This window comes from Eucalyptus grandis, chromosome 8, assembly GCF_016545825.1.
Source record: "Eucalyptus grandis isolate ANBG69807.140 chromosome 8, ASM1654582v1, whole genome shotgun sequence".
NCBI lineage: Eukaryota > Viridiplantae > Streptophyta > Magnoliopsida > Myrtales > Myrtaceae > Eucalyptus > Eucalyptus grandis.
This window is the reverse complement of record NC_052619.1, coordinates 68,081,409-68,096,978: the sequence shown is the minus strand read 5'-3', so window position 1 is coordinate 68,096,978 and position 15,570 is coordinate 68,081,409. Positions and strand designations below refer to the sequence as shown.

The 15,570-nt window shown below is 42.2% G+C and overlaps 2 protein-coding genes across 2 annotated transcripts; one reads left to right on the top strand and one right to left on the bottom strand.

The window, feature by feature from the left end:
• The first annotated feature begins 4,809 nt into the window (after positions 1–4,809).
• LOC104415745 (IMPACT family member in pol 5'region) lies at positions 4,810–7,817 on the top strand. The gene is made up of 7 exons (XM_010027098.3): positions 4,810–5,103; positions 5,344–5,385; positions 5,555–5,670; positions 5,860–5,965; positions 6,125–6,178; positions 6,842–7,084; positions 7,430–7,817. The coding sequence occupies exons 1-6, from the start codon at positions 4,810–4,812 to the stop codon at positions 6,998–7,000; spliced, it is 771 nt and encodes a 256-aa protein (XP_010025400.2). The 3' UTR covers positions 7,001–7,084; positions 7,430–7,817.
• Positions 7,818–9,412: 1,595 nt separating this feature from the next.
• On the bottom strand, positions 9,413–14,800 carry LOC104415742 (protein ecdysoneless homolog). Its single transcript, XM_039299007.1, is given in 7 exon segments — positions 9,413–9,832; positions 10,800–10,945; positions 11,739–11,866; positions 12,479–12,814; positions 13,408–14,291; positions 14,293–14,396; positions 14,399–14,800. Coding segments are annotated over 7 exon segments (1,968 nt in total). The 5' UTR covers positions 14,589–14,800; the 3' UTR covers positions 9,413–9,652.
• Positions 14,801–15,570: the final 770 nt, after the last annotated feature.

Genomic DNA, 15,570 nt, shown 5'->3' with positions numbered 1-15,570 from the left:
CTTATCTAACCACGTCAACGTGCAGAACAATATCATTTTGCAATTGTCTCACTGAAAAAAATGTCACGTCAATATTTTGGCCAATTTTTCTCGCTGTTGATATTTAATTGATCCATTTTACTCTAATTTTAACACTAAGTGTACATTTCTAAACTTTTAACACTTAAGTATTCATTAATAACAAGTTTTAGCACTCCCTCAAATGCTACTGATCCAGTCTTGTGAAAAGAACTTGGACCATAATTAGCATTTCTTTAAGAACATTAGGGACTAAACGAAACCTATCACCATCAAAGAAATGCAAGAAGATTCCATAGGATGCAATCAAAGCTTCTTCGAACGCAAATAAGAAATAGAGATTAGAATCTAAGTGCATGGACATGATGAAATGAAAGATTGGAAGAACATGGCCTCATTAATTAACAAATCTAAGAAATGATTATTTGTGTTGTTAGGTGAGACGGATTTCCAAAAGGCGGAGTTGATCGCTCTGCTCGATTCATTTGTAGATCCGATGGTGATCCATCACCCAAAGGGCCACACAATCCCCAAGCTCGGTTAGTGTCACTACTAACGCAATTCTCTCTTTTCCCAAAATATATTGAAAGTCTTAAAACTCATTACGAAAGTAAAATCGAATTCTAAAATTTTTAAAATGTGTAATCAAGTTTTTAAACTTGTTGTAAAAATACAATCGAGTTCTGAAACTTAAAAAATTTAATTAAATTCTAAAATTTGTTATGGAAGTGCATTTGAGTCTTAAATTTTTCAAAAAGTGCAATCAATGAAAAACTTAAGTAGATCAATTTGACAAGTTTTATTTTTTAGGACTTAAATGGACTTTTCGATAGTTCTAGGACTTAATTGCTCTTTGTGATAAGTTTTAAAACTTAATCACATTTTTTAAAAGTTTTAGGATTCAATTGCAATATCATGACAAGTTTTAGAACTATCAATATTCTTATCCCATTCCACTCCATTGTAGTTTCATGAGAAGTTTTAAAACCGCAAATGCTCTTACCCCATTCCTCTTTTGTTCTTATTTTCACTTTTGCTAATTAATGGAAAAGAATGAACGATGAAAATCCACTCGATTGTAATTTCGTCGGGATTAATCTCTCCACCTGTTGGGGGATAGGAACGTCATGCTCTGAGTATACCTCAAATATTGCGTCAGTGCTGAGTTGTCTTCTTGTTTTGCTTCTTGCCCAGATGATCAAAGCCTCGAAATTGTCAACAATTTCATCGAGAAGATCCGGAATCTCACTAAAACATGAGCCGTTCTTGATCGCAGCTAGCTAAGGAGATATAATAAAAGTTCTCATTTGTGATTTGGCTCTTTCTTTTGAACCTTTGAAACTTTGAAGGGCAAGGCATGTAATAGCTCATCTCCTCAACAATTTGCATGTATACATGGTATACCATAGGGGATGTAATTGCCACGAAAATAAGTTTTCGACCTGGTAACCTTACATGGTTTAATTGCACCGACTATAACGTAGATTGGGGGTGTTTGTTTAATGGGAAACTCAAGATTTGGATAACATTTTTCAAAAAATGATTATTCAATTTGGTTTTTGTTTAATACTTTAGGCTCTTGAGCAGCAAGTAAGTCATCTTCTCCAGCAAGCAAAGGCTTGTCTAGTAACTATCCTGTTTTTCTATTTTTTCTATTCTTTTGTTCATGGAACAAAAAAGAACAAAAATTCGTTTAGTAAAGTCAGCTAATTTTTCTATTCCCCAAAATACTAAAGTGATAAGGAAATAGATTTGTAACAAAACAATAAAAAATAATCTATTTCGTCTTGGGAACATAAATGGTAAAAACTATTTCTAAACAAAAATTACTCTCAAAATAAAAATGTTACTAAATGAACTCTAAGACAGAAAGATTCTCAGTAATAGAATTGTTCCAAATGCTTTTGCCTCTATGGGTAGGGTCTTGAGTCCTATTGACTATAAGTTGATAGTCCTAATCTTTTAGGCATTGTGAGTTGGTGTCAAATATTCTATCCAGAGTTTTGTTTCTTGCCGGATGGGGTGTGGACTCACTTTACATTGACATAGAGCAATGTTAGGAATACGGAATATTTGTTATATATTCTTTACTAAATGATGTGCCAACACATATGACATGCTTGAACTATGAATTGCCAAATATATAAAGAGCGTGGTGTGGAAGAACTTAATTTATCCAACAATAATCATTCGTCATATCATTAAGTAAACAAATTTCAATGCACTTTCTTAGTACATATCGCATTTCTTATGTAGTCATTATGTATGTCCCCTGACTTTAACTTCGGTGGAAGTTGCACGATGGTGATACTTATAAAATCATATTGTTAAGTATTGAACTTCCTCATTGCCAATGCTGTGAAACAGCGAGTCGATGTTGCTGCGAGCATTAGCAGGCCCTGCCTCTGAGTTCATCGTTGCCGCAAAAAATTAATGTCTGCATTCCAAGTCTTCCCCTTTGCATGGTGCATTTTGCCTTGGTGTGCAGCTGGGGAGTGTAGCATTAGGAAAGGGGCTGTTCAGCCACTTCAAGTGATGTGACAGATAGCAAATGAATATTTAATCATATCCGATGTACGAATGGACTATATAAGCATAGAATTTTGTCAAAAGAATTGATTTCTGATGTGATCTTTATACTAGAAGTTCTATATAAGCACAAAATTTGCCAAAATAATTTATTTATGATCGTATCTTTATACTAGAAGCTAAGGCTGCTAATCGATATTGTTTTTGTCGGCACTTGGTAATTCCATTGTCGCGGTTCAATGCTAAATAGGTTGTTCGTTTTGTGTTTGTGGAATGCACTTTGTCCGAAGACTCTCTTGCTATAGTTGTGGAGCTGCTCCTACAACTCACGAGTTGCTTGATGAACACCTGTTATTTGCAGCACCCAATTCTACGGCTGAAGTTGCCGCAGGAAAGTTGTACCAAATGGTCACTTCTTGTGTATAAGCATCTTCATTTTCCGATGCGAAAATAATAAAATTTGCTAGCGATTGCAATGACCATATGAAATTTTTATTGTCTATTGTGATGGTATTCTTTGAGTAATTATCCTGGAAGCAAGACCATAGAAAAAGATATAATTTTTCGAGTAATTGTCATCTCATAGGTTCCACGCTCTTTCTAGTTAGGTCCTTAAGCCTTTAAATTGTCTAATCAAAACCTTAAATTTACATAATCTTTCCAATCACGTCCTTTCAATGGCAATTCTCATCAATTCAAGTTGACATGACTCATGGACCATGCCGAAGTCCAATGTGAAAAATGTTTTTAGGTATCTTTGAATGGCATAATTTTTATATTCTCATCCATACAAGCAAAATAATTCAAGCTATTTTTCACCGTGACTTAGGGGTGTGCAATGGAAACCGCCCGAACCGGGAACCAGCCGGACCAGACCGGACCGGTCGGTTTCGGGCGGTCCTAAAGGGTCTCGGTCCGGTCTCAAGTTCCTATTTTTGGAACCGGTGACCGGTTGGTCCGGTTCCCGGTTTTGGTCGGAACCAGATCGGACCAACCATTTATATATATTTTTTAATTTATGAAATAATTTATAGTACCCATTATCATCATATTCATTTCTTCTCTCATAACTCAAAGCTAATAATCCCTCCCTTTTTGCTTCGAACTACACTCAACAGTAACCATTACATCAGCTTTTATTTTCCAAATTTTTGCAATTCTCCTCTTGCCTTTCCCTCTTGAAACCTAAACGAACGGCTAAACCTTTTCTTTTTTTATGTTAGTTTCTGCTTTAATATACAGTAACCATCACATCAACTTCTATTTTCCCAATTTTTGTGATCTAACTCAGCAGTAATTTGATTCAACTTTCATTTTTCCAAACCCTTCCTAGTTCCTCCCTCTTCGCTCTCTCCCATCTCCCGTCGTTGCCCCGACGATTCCCAAGGCCCTCTCGTTCTTTGAGGTGAGTCCCGAGTCCCATCCTCGATCAGCTCTTTTGCTATGTTTTCATTGCCACGCGGCTTCGTTGTTTGATCATTTATACTCTGTAGTCCCATCTTCGTTTGTTTCCGATATGCGATTGTGCTGTATTGATGTCACGTTTGGGGGAGGGGGGGGCAGTGGGTGGTTGGATTTCGTCTCCTCCACGCATTTTGGTGTGGGTAAGAGCGCTTCGTTAGGGGATTTCAATCTCTTGGCTCTCTGTTGAGATTTAATTCTTTGTTAGGAGATTTCAATCTCTTGGCTCTCTTTGTTTCCACAAAGTTGACGTTTTTAATTTAATAGGGCGTCACTTTGTTGATCACAAAATGAATAAAAAAACTTGACCAGATCATAATCTCGCACATTACTTTACTAGTAATTACTATTTATTTTTTTATTAAATGAAATGAAAACAAGTTATGGTTCATTAGAACCGGACCGGACCGGTTGGTCCGGTCCGGTTCTCAGTTCCAAGATAGCCGGTCTGGTCCACGATCCAGAAAAGTGGGAACCGATCCTCCCAGTCCGGTTCCCGGTTCTTGGGTGGAACCGGACCGAACCAGGAACTAATCACCCTTACCGTGACTTATTTATGGAGGCAATTTTTTTTTCTTCATATCATATTCTATTGTGATTTGAAGGACACGTCTACTCAAATCAATGTCGGAGGGATTTGATCGGAATGTATATATACATATACATATATATAATTAAAATTTTTAAACAGGGGATTTTGAAAAGAAAAAGAAAAAATCGCCGGGAAGAAGAGTCGATTTATGTGAAAATGGATTGCCAAAAACGACATGCCCGTCGCGGGGGAGCGGCGAAGACACGAGCATGAGCATTAACGGCTACAACCACCATTTTCACCGCCTCATCTCTCCCTCCCACCTCTTCGCCGTCGTCGTCGCCGGGCCGCGCCGATCGATGGCCACGACAGTCGCCGCCGCCGCCGCCGCTCCCTCCTCTGCGGCCACCGGCAGCAACAGCCGCCACCGCGGCGGGGGCGGCGCTGCTTACACGGCGATCAAGGAGAGAGTCGTGTTCGAGAGGGAAGTCAAGAAGAGCAAATTCATCGCGATCGCCGGCCCTGTCTCCGACGAGCAGTCCGCCTTCTCGTTTCTCTCCCAGGTCGAGGCTACTCGAGATCCGTCGTTCGCTCTCTCGGCTTTTCTTAGGGTTTCCGCAATCTTGATTGCGCAATCTTCTGTATGGGATTGATGAGGTTTCCTGATTGAATTGATGGCAGACTTGCTGGAATCGGATCGGTTCTGTTCAAAATTGTGGAAAATCTTCCCGGTTTTCGGTTTTACGAAGTTCGATTTCGATTGGGACTGACCGATTCTTTGGTTTCTGCTTCTGGCTTCTCAGGTTAGGGATCCGCGTGCGACTCATAATTGTTGGGCTTATAAGGTGCGTGTTCTATGTGAAATTCAAGTTGATTCAGCTTTACGTGTGGCCTGTATGCAATGCTAGTGATAGTTGCTCTGTTCATCAGCTGTGCAGCCGCTTAATTTTGATTATTTGCCGTTTTGCTCCTGATGGGATTTTGACGTAGCTCATTCTATAAATTGGAGAGCAGGTGGGAGATCAGTTCCGGTCTAATGACGACGGTGAACCGTCGGGTACTGCTGGAAAACCTATTTACTCTGCTATTGAATCTTCGGGGATCGATAGAGTGATGGTTGTAGTTATAAGGTAAAGTTTATTTTGGAAGGGGGTGTTTATATCGGAAGAAGCTTCCTATCTTAAGTTTGGCTAGATCCCATTGTTCTTATCATATAACATTCGATGCTCTTAGAGTAGATTCTCCTGTCATGGCCTGAGTTGTCTCTGCTTGGCTGGGCATAATGTGTATTCTCACTATTGATAATGCTTTTAATTTAGGCACTTTGGAGGTATTAAACTAGGTACGGGAGGGCTGGTGAGAGCATACGGTGGAGTGGCATCAGAGTGCTTAAAGAATGCCCCAACTTGTCTGGTGAAATCTAAAGTATAATATAATTTCCTTTGGCAGATTTTTACTTTACCTCCCTTTATCTTTTTGAAGCTTTAAGCTTGAGTAGAAAAGGTGATTTTTCATGTGTTAATGTCTTTACATTTTATCACTTGAAATGACATATACGCTGCCATTCCATGTAATTATCTGTAGGTTCCAATGGGTGTGGAGATTCCTTATGAGCTATTGGGAGTTCTATATCATCAGGTGAGTTGACATTGCTGATTCATCATCTATAACATTTGGGATTGTATCAAGTTTTTGTTCACCACAGGGGCTATGCCAGGATGTTCGTGTTTTTGGGTAGTAGATATCTGTTAAGGATGTCCAGCCATGTAAATTCTCTCTGAGCATCCACCACATAGGAAAGGAAATTACCAGTTTTCACTGCTGTAGTTGGTAGAGATCAGTTTGATAGAATTCAGAGAGAGTATATCCACCAATGGGTGCCCTTTGCTCTATATTTCATAACTTAATTGGACAACATCGTTCATATGATTTGCGATTTCTCTGTCTTAATTTTCTTTTTAGACAGATGGAAACCTGTCAAAATTTGCCTCACCCAGTCCTCTTCCTATCTTTGTCATGTTAGCTTACCTGATTTGTTGCCACAAGAATTTTATTTTTTTTATTTAATGCAGTTTGGTTATTTGCATTATGTACTCTCTGTACAGTTTCTGGTTTGCCAATATATATTTAGATCGAATTTCTGTAGTCTCACTTGTGATATTTAAGTTGACTGCATTTTAGTTTGGAGTATCCTTGCTTCCTTGCCCGTTTAGATATAAGTGGTTCAGAAGTGTACATATCTTCTTTTTTTGTGTCCACGAAGTATCCTTCTGTTGATTTGATTTCTTTCTGACTTTACAGTTACAAGCTTTCCATGCTGAGGACATCAAGCAGGACTATGAGACTGGTAAAGACGTTACCACCATGGTTACCTTCAAGGTTGATTATGACCAGATGGAGAAATTGGAAGAAGCTATCAAAGCAAATTGTGGTCGTGATATTCCATTGTATAAATCCTGACTGAGTCTTGCTCATCTATCTTCTCTGAGGACAGTCTTGTCCATGCGTCTGATCCTGTAATGACAGGATGCAGGTAAATAATAGGTAAATTTTCTCCCTTGGACGAAGTTAATGGGTAGAAATTCACTCGATGCCAATGTGCACCCAAAAGCAATGATTATTTCCTGCCCTAATAGAAAAAGCTCAGCAGAAAACAGGAATTTAAGCCTGACTTCCCCAGATAGATTGGTCAAATATGTGCTGCATGCAATTGAAACCTAATGAGGCATAGTATAATATCTGTGGAGCTGTGATCCAATTATTCGTTTTAAATTTCAAATTTTTGTCCCTTTAAAGAATCACTAGACCAACTCACATTGTAATTTTATTTTATGATCTCTTGTTGTGTTTCCTCGATTGATAAGTGAGGTTATGCTCGAAACATTTCAGGTGGGTAGGTGCTCTCTCTTGATTATGGTTACTGAGACAGTGGCCTGTTATTGATCTCGCTTGACTATCCCAAGTTGAAGAACTCCCAAAGGATTGATTTACTTGCATGGTGGAGTCATTCCGGAGATTCTGTTGGATTGATCAGACAAGAGGAGACACCTCATGCAATTGCCTTGGAGGCAATTGTTTTTTTATCAGAAGGGGCAAAGATTCTTTTGCTGCACATTGCATCTTGGTTTTACATCCAATCCTAAATTAGAGAGTAGGTTACTCATATTCTGTGCAAATAAGGATGTAGCCGGCTATGTAGCTAATGACACCGTTTTATGAAGTTTTTGACATTTTCCTGGGCTTTCCTGATACTGAAGACAACCAATTTGGTTCTTCATTTATCACAGCACGTTCCTCAGCATTACTATCTGTGGGGCTGGACGAATCAGTAAATGCCATGAAGTAATGCAGCCAAGCAGCTAGAATGAGACAGTCCAGGGCTGCCCGGACCAATATATATTTCTCGACTCATGCTCCGGTCCCAGCGCCTGAGGGGGAGGGCAAAGCTCCCTCGTTGCTCAAACTAACCGCTGTAGATGCATCACTTCCATGACTTTGTCATGCATTCACAGTTCACATAGAGTATCCCCGTTCCTTTCGGGATTTTTTTACTCCAGATATGTACTTCAAAAGAGGGCGTTTGATTAGGGCACGTATCAGAAAAGAAGAGCACATTGCAGCTACTGCTGCTGCTTCGGGAAAGAAGTAGAACATAGCCCCACATCCGGACACACCATTTGCATTCTCCACTCCTACTGAACTGTTCTTCTTCTATACATTCTCCATCCCAAACAGAGAAATTGGATTAAAAGAAATATCAGCAATGCCACCACCGACCTTCTTGACCTTCGCTGTACGCTTGCACTGTTTCGCAACCAAAAAAAAAAAAGCAAGAAGAGCTATCCCTAATATTTTCTCGAGCTAGAGAGAGAAAGAGACAGCGTGTGACCGTATCCACATCGACCCAAAACAGAGGTTGACATAAAATAATAGTTCCCTCTTAAGCAGCACTCACCAGAATGTCGTCTCCTACGTACTCAAACTCCAACTCCCCACCGCCACTTCCCTCCTCCTCCTCCTCCTCCTCCATTTTCTTCGTTCCCTCTTCTCCGTCGCTGCCCGCATTGCCGCGGCCCGCATCGTCGGCCACGCTCCCCCGCCCGCCCTCCTCCTCCTCGTCCGACGATATCTCCACCAGATGATCCCCCACGTCTATCTTCTCCTCCGCCTCCTCGTACCTCAGCGGGAAGAGCCCCAAGCGGCAGTTATAATGGCCTCCTCCTACTCCATTGTGCACGACCCCGCCGCCGCCGGACGCGGTCGCCTCCGGTGGCGCCCGGATGGCCGCCGCGTGGAAGCCCCGCCCGCAGTTCGCGCACCGCAGGCAGCATTCCTCGTAGGCCTTCTCGTACTCGTGCGCGCAGTAGCAGTAGGGGCACAGCGTCCAGAATGTCAGCTCCGCCGCCGTGTGGCCGACGCGCCGCCGCTGCTCCTCCTCCATCGGCGCGTGGTGGGCTCCCGGTTCGTCCCCGCCGCCAGCCGCCAGCCGCTTGGGGAGGGGGGTTTTTCTCACTTTTCTTAATCCGTCGTGTGAATCGAGGAGGGCAAATGAAGAAACGAAAAATGACGGCATATGGGGTTACATGGGAGACATGGACCGTCGGATGGGAGATCGATGTGGGGAGCGAAGGGTTCGGATCGTATACCGAGAGCCACGAAGATCAGGGCAATGAGGAGGGCATTATCATAATATCATCTGCCAGACGAGCAGGAGGCAAAAGGTTCAAAGTGCTTGCTTGGTTGGTTAACCTTGAACCAGGAAGTATCTTGCTTGGGAATTGGGAAAGTGGGGTCAAAGCATTCATTCTTGTTCAGTGGAATCATCAGCCACAATCTATCTACAATATGCCCTTTGGATGATATTTACTCAAGTAAACAAGTTAAAATCATTTTCATAATTTATCTAAAAGTATGAAAATAGTGTTACTAAGCTTTTGTGACGAATGCCAGAAGCAACATCGTCGGGCATGGTAACTGAAAAACACGGACCCCCTTCTAAGATTGTTGCGCGCAGCTTCTAATGCATGGAGGCACTAGAAAAGACTTGACTTTTTTGTACAGGAGTAACTCTGCATCTTGCTGAATGCTGATGAAACGAAAGAGGCTATAAGACTACTTCCCCTTGTTGCCATCTTGTGGGAGACGGAGCCCCATGAGACCGAGCAAATTCGAAGCCGGTCCGGGAAGCCCCTCTTGGGAAGAGAACGAATCGAGCAAGCTCTTCATCAGGTTCACATCCACGTCGACTGGAGTGAAATCCTCGTCCGTGTCTTGGGTGGAACTTGATGCTCTCTGATACAAAAAGACCATGGAGATGCTTTGAGTTAGTTAGGACACCAAAATCAGATGGAACAGAAGGGTGTCTCTGAAGAAAGGGCACAAGCATTCATAGGAAAAGAATGGCAGTAGTCTAGTTCCCCTTTCATACTTACCAGACACAAGAATGGGGAATGCATCCCCGGCAATCCCCAAGTTAGATTACAAGGTCATTGACAGTTTGAACAGAATAGTTTCGAATAAAAGAGAAACTGAACTGATTATGACACAACAAAATGTCTCACAAGATGGCACATATTCACCGAGACATCGTGGACATTCATAGATTTGAATCTCAATTCTCTAACTTTAGTTATTTAATAGGGTACTTTGTTTTCCTCCAAGATCTGTCCATAACTAACAAGCTAGTCAATGCTGGGGCACAGATGAGGCTCTACTTCTGGATCGGCCTAATCTTTTCAGGCTGCACATTCGATCAAAAAGTTCTTACAAACCAGGACAAACAGCAAACTTTGAGAATAATTCTCTGACAAACAGCAAACATGGCTCCCAATGGGCCAGAACAAAACAAAATTTGAGGAGTGGAACCTCACAGTATGGATGCTGTGTATTTTCTCCCGTGTGCACCAGGTACACACGAGATATTTGGGGAAATTGAACCCAGGCAATCTCACAGCTCCCAATCACATCATCCAAAGTACACACGAGTTGCCTCGGCACCCAAGATGAAGTACTAGTTTTTTGCCAAGTAATAAAATCAAACAAGGACACGGAAGTTTTCCAGGTGATAAAGATCTATAGGCCATATATGGCAAAATTCCATGGCTCCCAATTGCAACTACTCTTGGAAGCATTGCCCCTTCATGGCACATCCAATGGCAATGATATCAATATGAAGGAAGAAACAGCCAACAGATTTAAATTAACAGAAGGTCTGCCAAAAAGATAAGTGCCGCATTTCTACAGGACAAGATGAGAATACCTGATTTGTTTTTGATGGTTCTTCATTGGCACGAACAAAACTTTTAGTGAGTGTGCTGCTCTTTAATTCCTGACTTAGAGCATCCGAATAAGAATCCATGAAAATATCCTCCTTATCTTCATCATCAGTTGCATCTTCAGATTCATCTGATGAGATCATAGAAGGATTGAAAATATCACTCACAGACATATGTAACAGAATTGTCCTTCTTGACAAAGTATTTAAAGGCCACCCAATGCAATGTAAAGATTGACTTATCAACAATCAGCACTTAATGGCAATGGCACAATGTAAAGGTTGGCTTTTTCCTTTTCTTGCTTAGCAAAAGAAGATCATATGAATGGAAAAGATTTGCTTCACAATTTGGACTATTTGTGCGTTTCCGTTAAAGTGTACAAAGTGAAGAATTTTCTCCATAAATGCCACACAGGTTGCTCTCCATCTTTTTTGCTCTTTTTTTTTTTTTTTTTTTGGGGGGGTGGTCTTTCATAATAGTTAAATTACTACTAAAAGCGATATGAATAAGAAATCAGAATTTTGCTAGATCCAACAGGTCCCTCAGATCATGAAAATTTGTGCACATCCACATCAGACTGAGTTGGACATCCTAAAGTATTTCTTGTGCCAAAAAATTCATAAGATTACAACCCCTAAAATCATGAATCAGGTGCATCTTATTAAATAGGCCATCCTACAGAGCAATCAACTGAATCTGACAAGCCCTTTCAATCGCTGGTCTTGGTCCCATGAAACCATCCATCAGCTTTTGCTCAAAATCATCCACGACATAATCTAATTCTACTTCCATTAATTCTCTCTGTGCCAATGAATAAATGCAGTTGCAAATTAATACAGTGATCATACCTAAAGAATACCAATTAAACAGATCACAAGGCTAGAACTACATGCTCCCATACACGCTGTTAAAGTAGAACTTACCAAAATCCATGTCTGAGGAGGACCCTTCCCCAGCATCTCCATCTGGAGAAGTAACCTCCGTTTCATGACGCCCAAGTACAGATTCCATGTCCTTAAAAAAACGATCCACATCGAGGTCTACTGTATCCCTTTAAATGGACGAAACAAGATCATTTAAGGATTGGATTAGGTGACTTTATCAACAAGTAAGGATATGCGATATGTCAACAGAAGAAAGTTCAAGGCTGTTTCTGATTCCAAAATGCTGCACAGAACTTCACTTTACTAATCGCTACTGCTTATCAATATATTGCTTGAAAATCATCTACTGTAGCCATGTTACAACACATCTCAGCACAACTAAGTACCATGATTTTAAAATTAAATGTATGAAAGGAAATCCATTCTTACACCAAAAGAAAAACTTCATAGCAAATATCACTGCACAAGAAAGCACCACAGCTGCAGCATTAAAGATACATATAAGAGGACTTGAAGACAATTTCAATATCAATTTCTCGCCTTTCAAGGTTATCCAAGCTAAAATTCCTGTGAATCAATTGTAACCCAATAACAACATGCCAAATACAAAAAAATGCAAGTAAGTTGAAAACCTAAAATGTAAACGGTTGTCACTATCTGTAGCCCACCTAAACTGTGTCAGTTTGTTATTGTAACTATGGACCAACATGCACCAGTGCACACATGCCCATGGCAAAGACACAAGAAAGAAAAAAATTTTCCATATTAGGCAAACAGACCTTTGATCAGGAACTTCCGCTCCCTCGTAGCTTGACACCTTTTGGACGAATGCCTCCATGGTCTTTGCTATATTACTGAGATCACAATCATCATTGCTGCGGTTCGAAGGACCAGTGTCTGATGGCTCTTTTGATTTCTGCTTTTTCCCATGCATAGCATCATAAAGTTCCATCTCCTTCTGTCTTTCCAGAAGTGCAGAGTTCAATTCATCCTCACCGGTGTATAGCCAAGAGTCATCATCAGAGGGAGGAACCTCCTGATTCCTAAAATCATCGGCTGAGTGAGGTAATGCAAGAATCTCATCTATGCGCCTGACTGGAGAGCTCAGCATTTCACTGCAAAAGGAAAATGTAGCATCTTTAGCATGCTAAGATTTAAAAAGAGAATACCATCAGTTGCAGCAAAAACTTATGATTATAACCCAAAGAAGCAACCAGATAAGCCATATTTTAGGTGGACAGATATGCACACATCATAATTTCCGGTCATCTATATTCAATATTTCATATCCCAAATTTCAAAAAGAATCATCACAAAGGAGCAAGGCCGATGATCAAATGAAATTATATTGGTTCTGTCCCCCAATACGAGGAAATTGAGAAATGGAACAGATCTGGAAAGCACAAAAATCTTTAGAAGCTGCATAATTGCCCAGCTAGAGTACATACAAACTCCCACAGTATTGAGCAGTCAACAATCAAGTCTTGATCTTTTTACCAATAAAGAGATAAAAGATGCTACCTCAAAACTCAGCGGCTAATGCAGAGCATCCTAACTATGGCAGAATATGAATCAAAACCAATCAGCTAAGCACTATTACTTAGAGATCAAGTCCTACATTTATGGATCGAATATTAATAAACCAACCAAGGAACATGCTATGATATAAACAGAAAACAAATCTAGTGCCTGGGAATGGAAAATGTACCTAGCCTTTGAGAACAAGGAACTATTCTTGTAATACTCCTCTGCCTTCTCCATCAACCTCCTATATTCCTTCGAACCCGGAAGCAACCCTTCGAAGTATCCGCTCCTCTCCAAGCTTTCTCTATACGCCTCCCACGTGCTTCCTTTCCCTTCCAAACCCTCTCTTCGCCGCATCTGATACATCATCTCGAAACCGCAAGCAATCTTCATCCCCAATTCAGCTTCCGTATACGCCCTGGGATTGCTCCTGCTCGGCATCGGATAACATTTCGGAGCCTGAAACGTCTGCTGCACCAGCTGTGCATACATTGCCCTCGACAAGGTGACCACCACGGTCACGAGCTCCTCCTCCTTCCCCTTACTCAAGAACCTCTCCATCCTCGCCGCGTACTTCATCGAATCGATATCCCTGTCGTAGAACCCTTCCACGGCGAGCGAAATCAGGCAGGGCTCGTGCCTCAGCACCTGCGCGACCGACGCCGGAACCCTAACCCTAACCCTGTGCATATTCCTCCTCGCCTGTTCGGGGTAGCCGGCGATCCGAGCCTTCACCGCGTTCTGCACCGCGTCCCCGGCGCGCGACTCATCCCCGTTGGCGACCAAGAACCTCAGCGAATCGACGATCGACGGGGACGCGACCTTGTCGCGGGGGACGATGTGGAGGTCGCCGCGCCGGACGAAGACGCGGTTGAGGCTGGTCTCCGGGTTGAGCCAGCGGGGGAGGTGGAAGGCGGCCTCGATGAGGAGGAACTCGCCGTCGGTGTCCCAGACGCGGACGGAGAGGTCGGGGAACTCGCGGGAGATGTGGAAGAGGAGGAAGACGACGAACCACTCGTCCTCGAGGTTGTCGCCGTAGCGGAGCCGGCCGTGGAGGTGGAGGGGAGCGGGGCGGCGGCGGGGGGGAGCAGGGGCAGGGCGGCGACGGCGGCGGGGAGGAGAGGGAGAGGGAGAAGGGCTGGTGCTGCCACAGGTAGGAGGAGGTGAAGGGGAGACGGAGGAGAGGATCCGGAGGTGGAGGGATTGGAGGTCGGCGGGGGACGGCGGCGGGGAGGAGGAGGCGGCGGCGGAGTCGGGGAAGACGGAGTAGAAGACGGTGTCGTCGGGGAGGCGGGAGCGGTGGTGGCTCTGGGAGAATATGGAGGTCGGAGCGGCGGCGGCGGCGGCGGGGTCGGAGTCCGCCATCCTCGGCTGTGCTCGTCGCCGGCGGTGAGGGTGGGCGGCGGGGGCGGCGGCGGGGCGGGGGGTTTAAGCGGTTCTATTCACAAGACCTGAATTTTCTTGAACGTTCTTCTCTGCCAAATCATTGTCGGCAGAATCCTACGATGAAATTTTAACGTGAGACGAGACAATTTTTCTAGATTCTTTGCGAGTCATTTTGAACAACTAAAAGTAAAGTGTTTTCAAAGTCCTAATCTCCATTCTTCGAAATCAGACCATGTCTTAAACCTTCCGATTGATTCCATTAGGTCCTGAACTTTTTTCTTTTTTTTTTCTGAGTGCAACTAATTTCTTTCGATATAAAGTACAAAAAATGCCAGTTGACACCCAAAAATTACTTACATGACAACCTTAAACTAGTCTTTTTACTATAGTTTTATGGATCCAATTCTAAAATAAATATATATATTTTAGGTATAATCTCAAATCTAAACTTTCACACATACTTTAAATCTAGCCTTCCATTAACTCTCCATGCATAGTCACAGTCACGATGAGTCATCCAACGAGACATTTATGCATAAGCAATATATTACCACCAAAAGCTGACATGGAATTGATGGCGAAACTACATTGACCACATTTTGAACGTCTAACACACGATTTATGCAATTGGGGAAAGTTACCTTTAGGGTTCCATTTCTTCACCGTATACGCATGGGAGTCTTCAATTTGTCTAAAGATCTTTCGCTTGCTCACTCATTCTCTCACAAACATTTGCTAACTCTCACACACACTCATGCGTTGTTTCCATCTAAAATTTTGGGCTTGAAGGATCTATACTTACTCAAGGATTGAAGCTGACAAAGCATTAAAGGTATTGAATACAAGGTCTTCTTCTTCTACTTCTCCCTATGCTATTGTACATATTAAATTATGGTCACACGTTCTTGATGGTCCGCATAAAAATGATCTATCTTATGGAAACATAAATCAATTGAAATTT

Bases quoted from the DNA above. Each gene is read 5' to 3' on its own strand.
- LOC104415745 (XM_010027098.3), top strand. From the start codon at position 4,810: ATGAGCATTAACGGCTACAACCACCATTTTCACCGCCTCATCTCTCCC. The intron at 5,104-5,343 runs GTCGAGGCTACT...CTGGCTTCTCAG, and splicing joins CCTTCTCGTTTCTCTCCCAG to GTTAGGGATCCGCGTGCGAC. The intron at 6,179-6,841 runs GTGAGTTGACAT...CTGACTTTACAG, and splicing joins TGGGAGTTCTATATCATCAG to TTACAAGCTTTCCATGCTGA.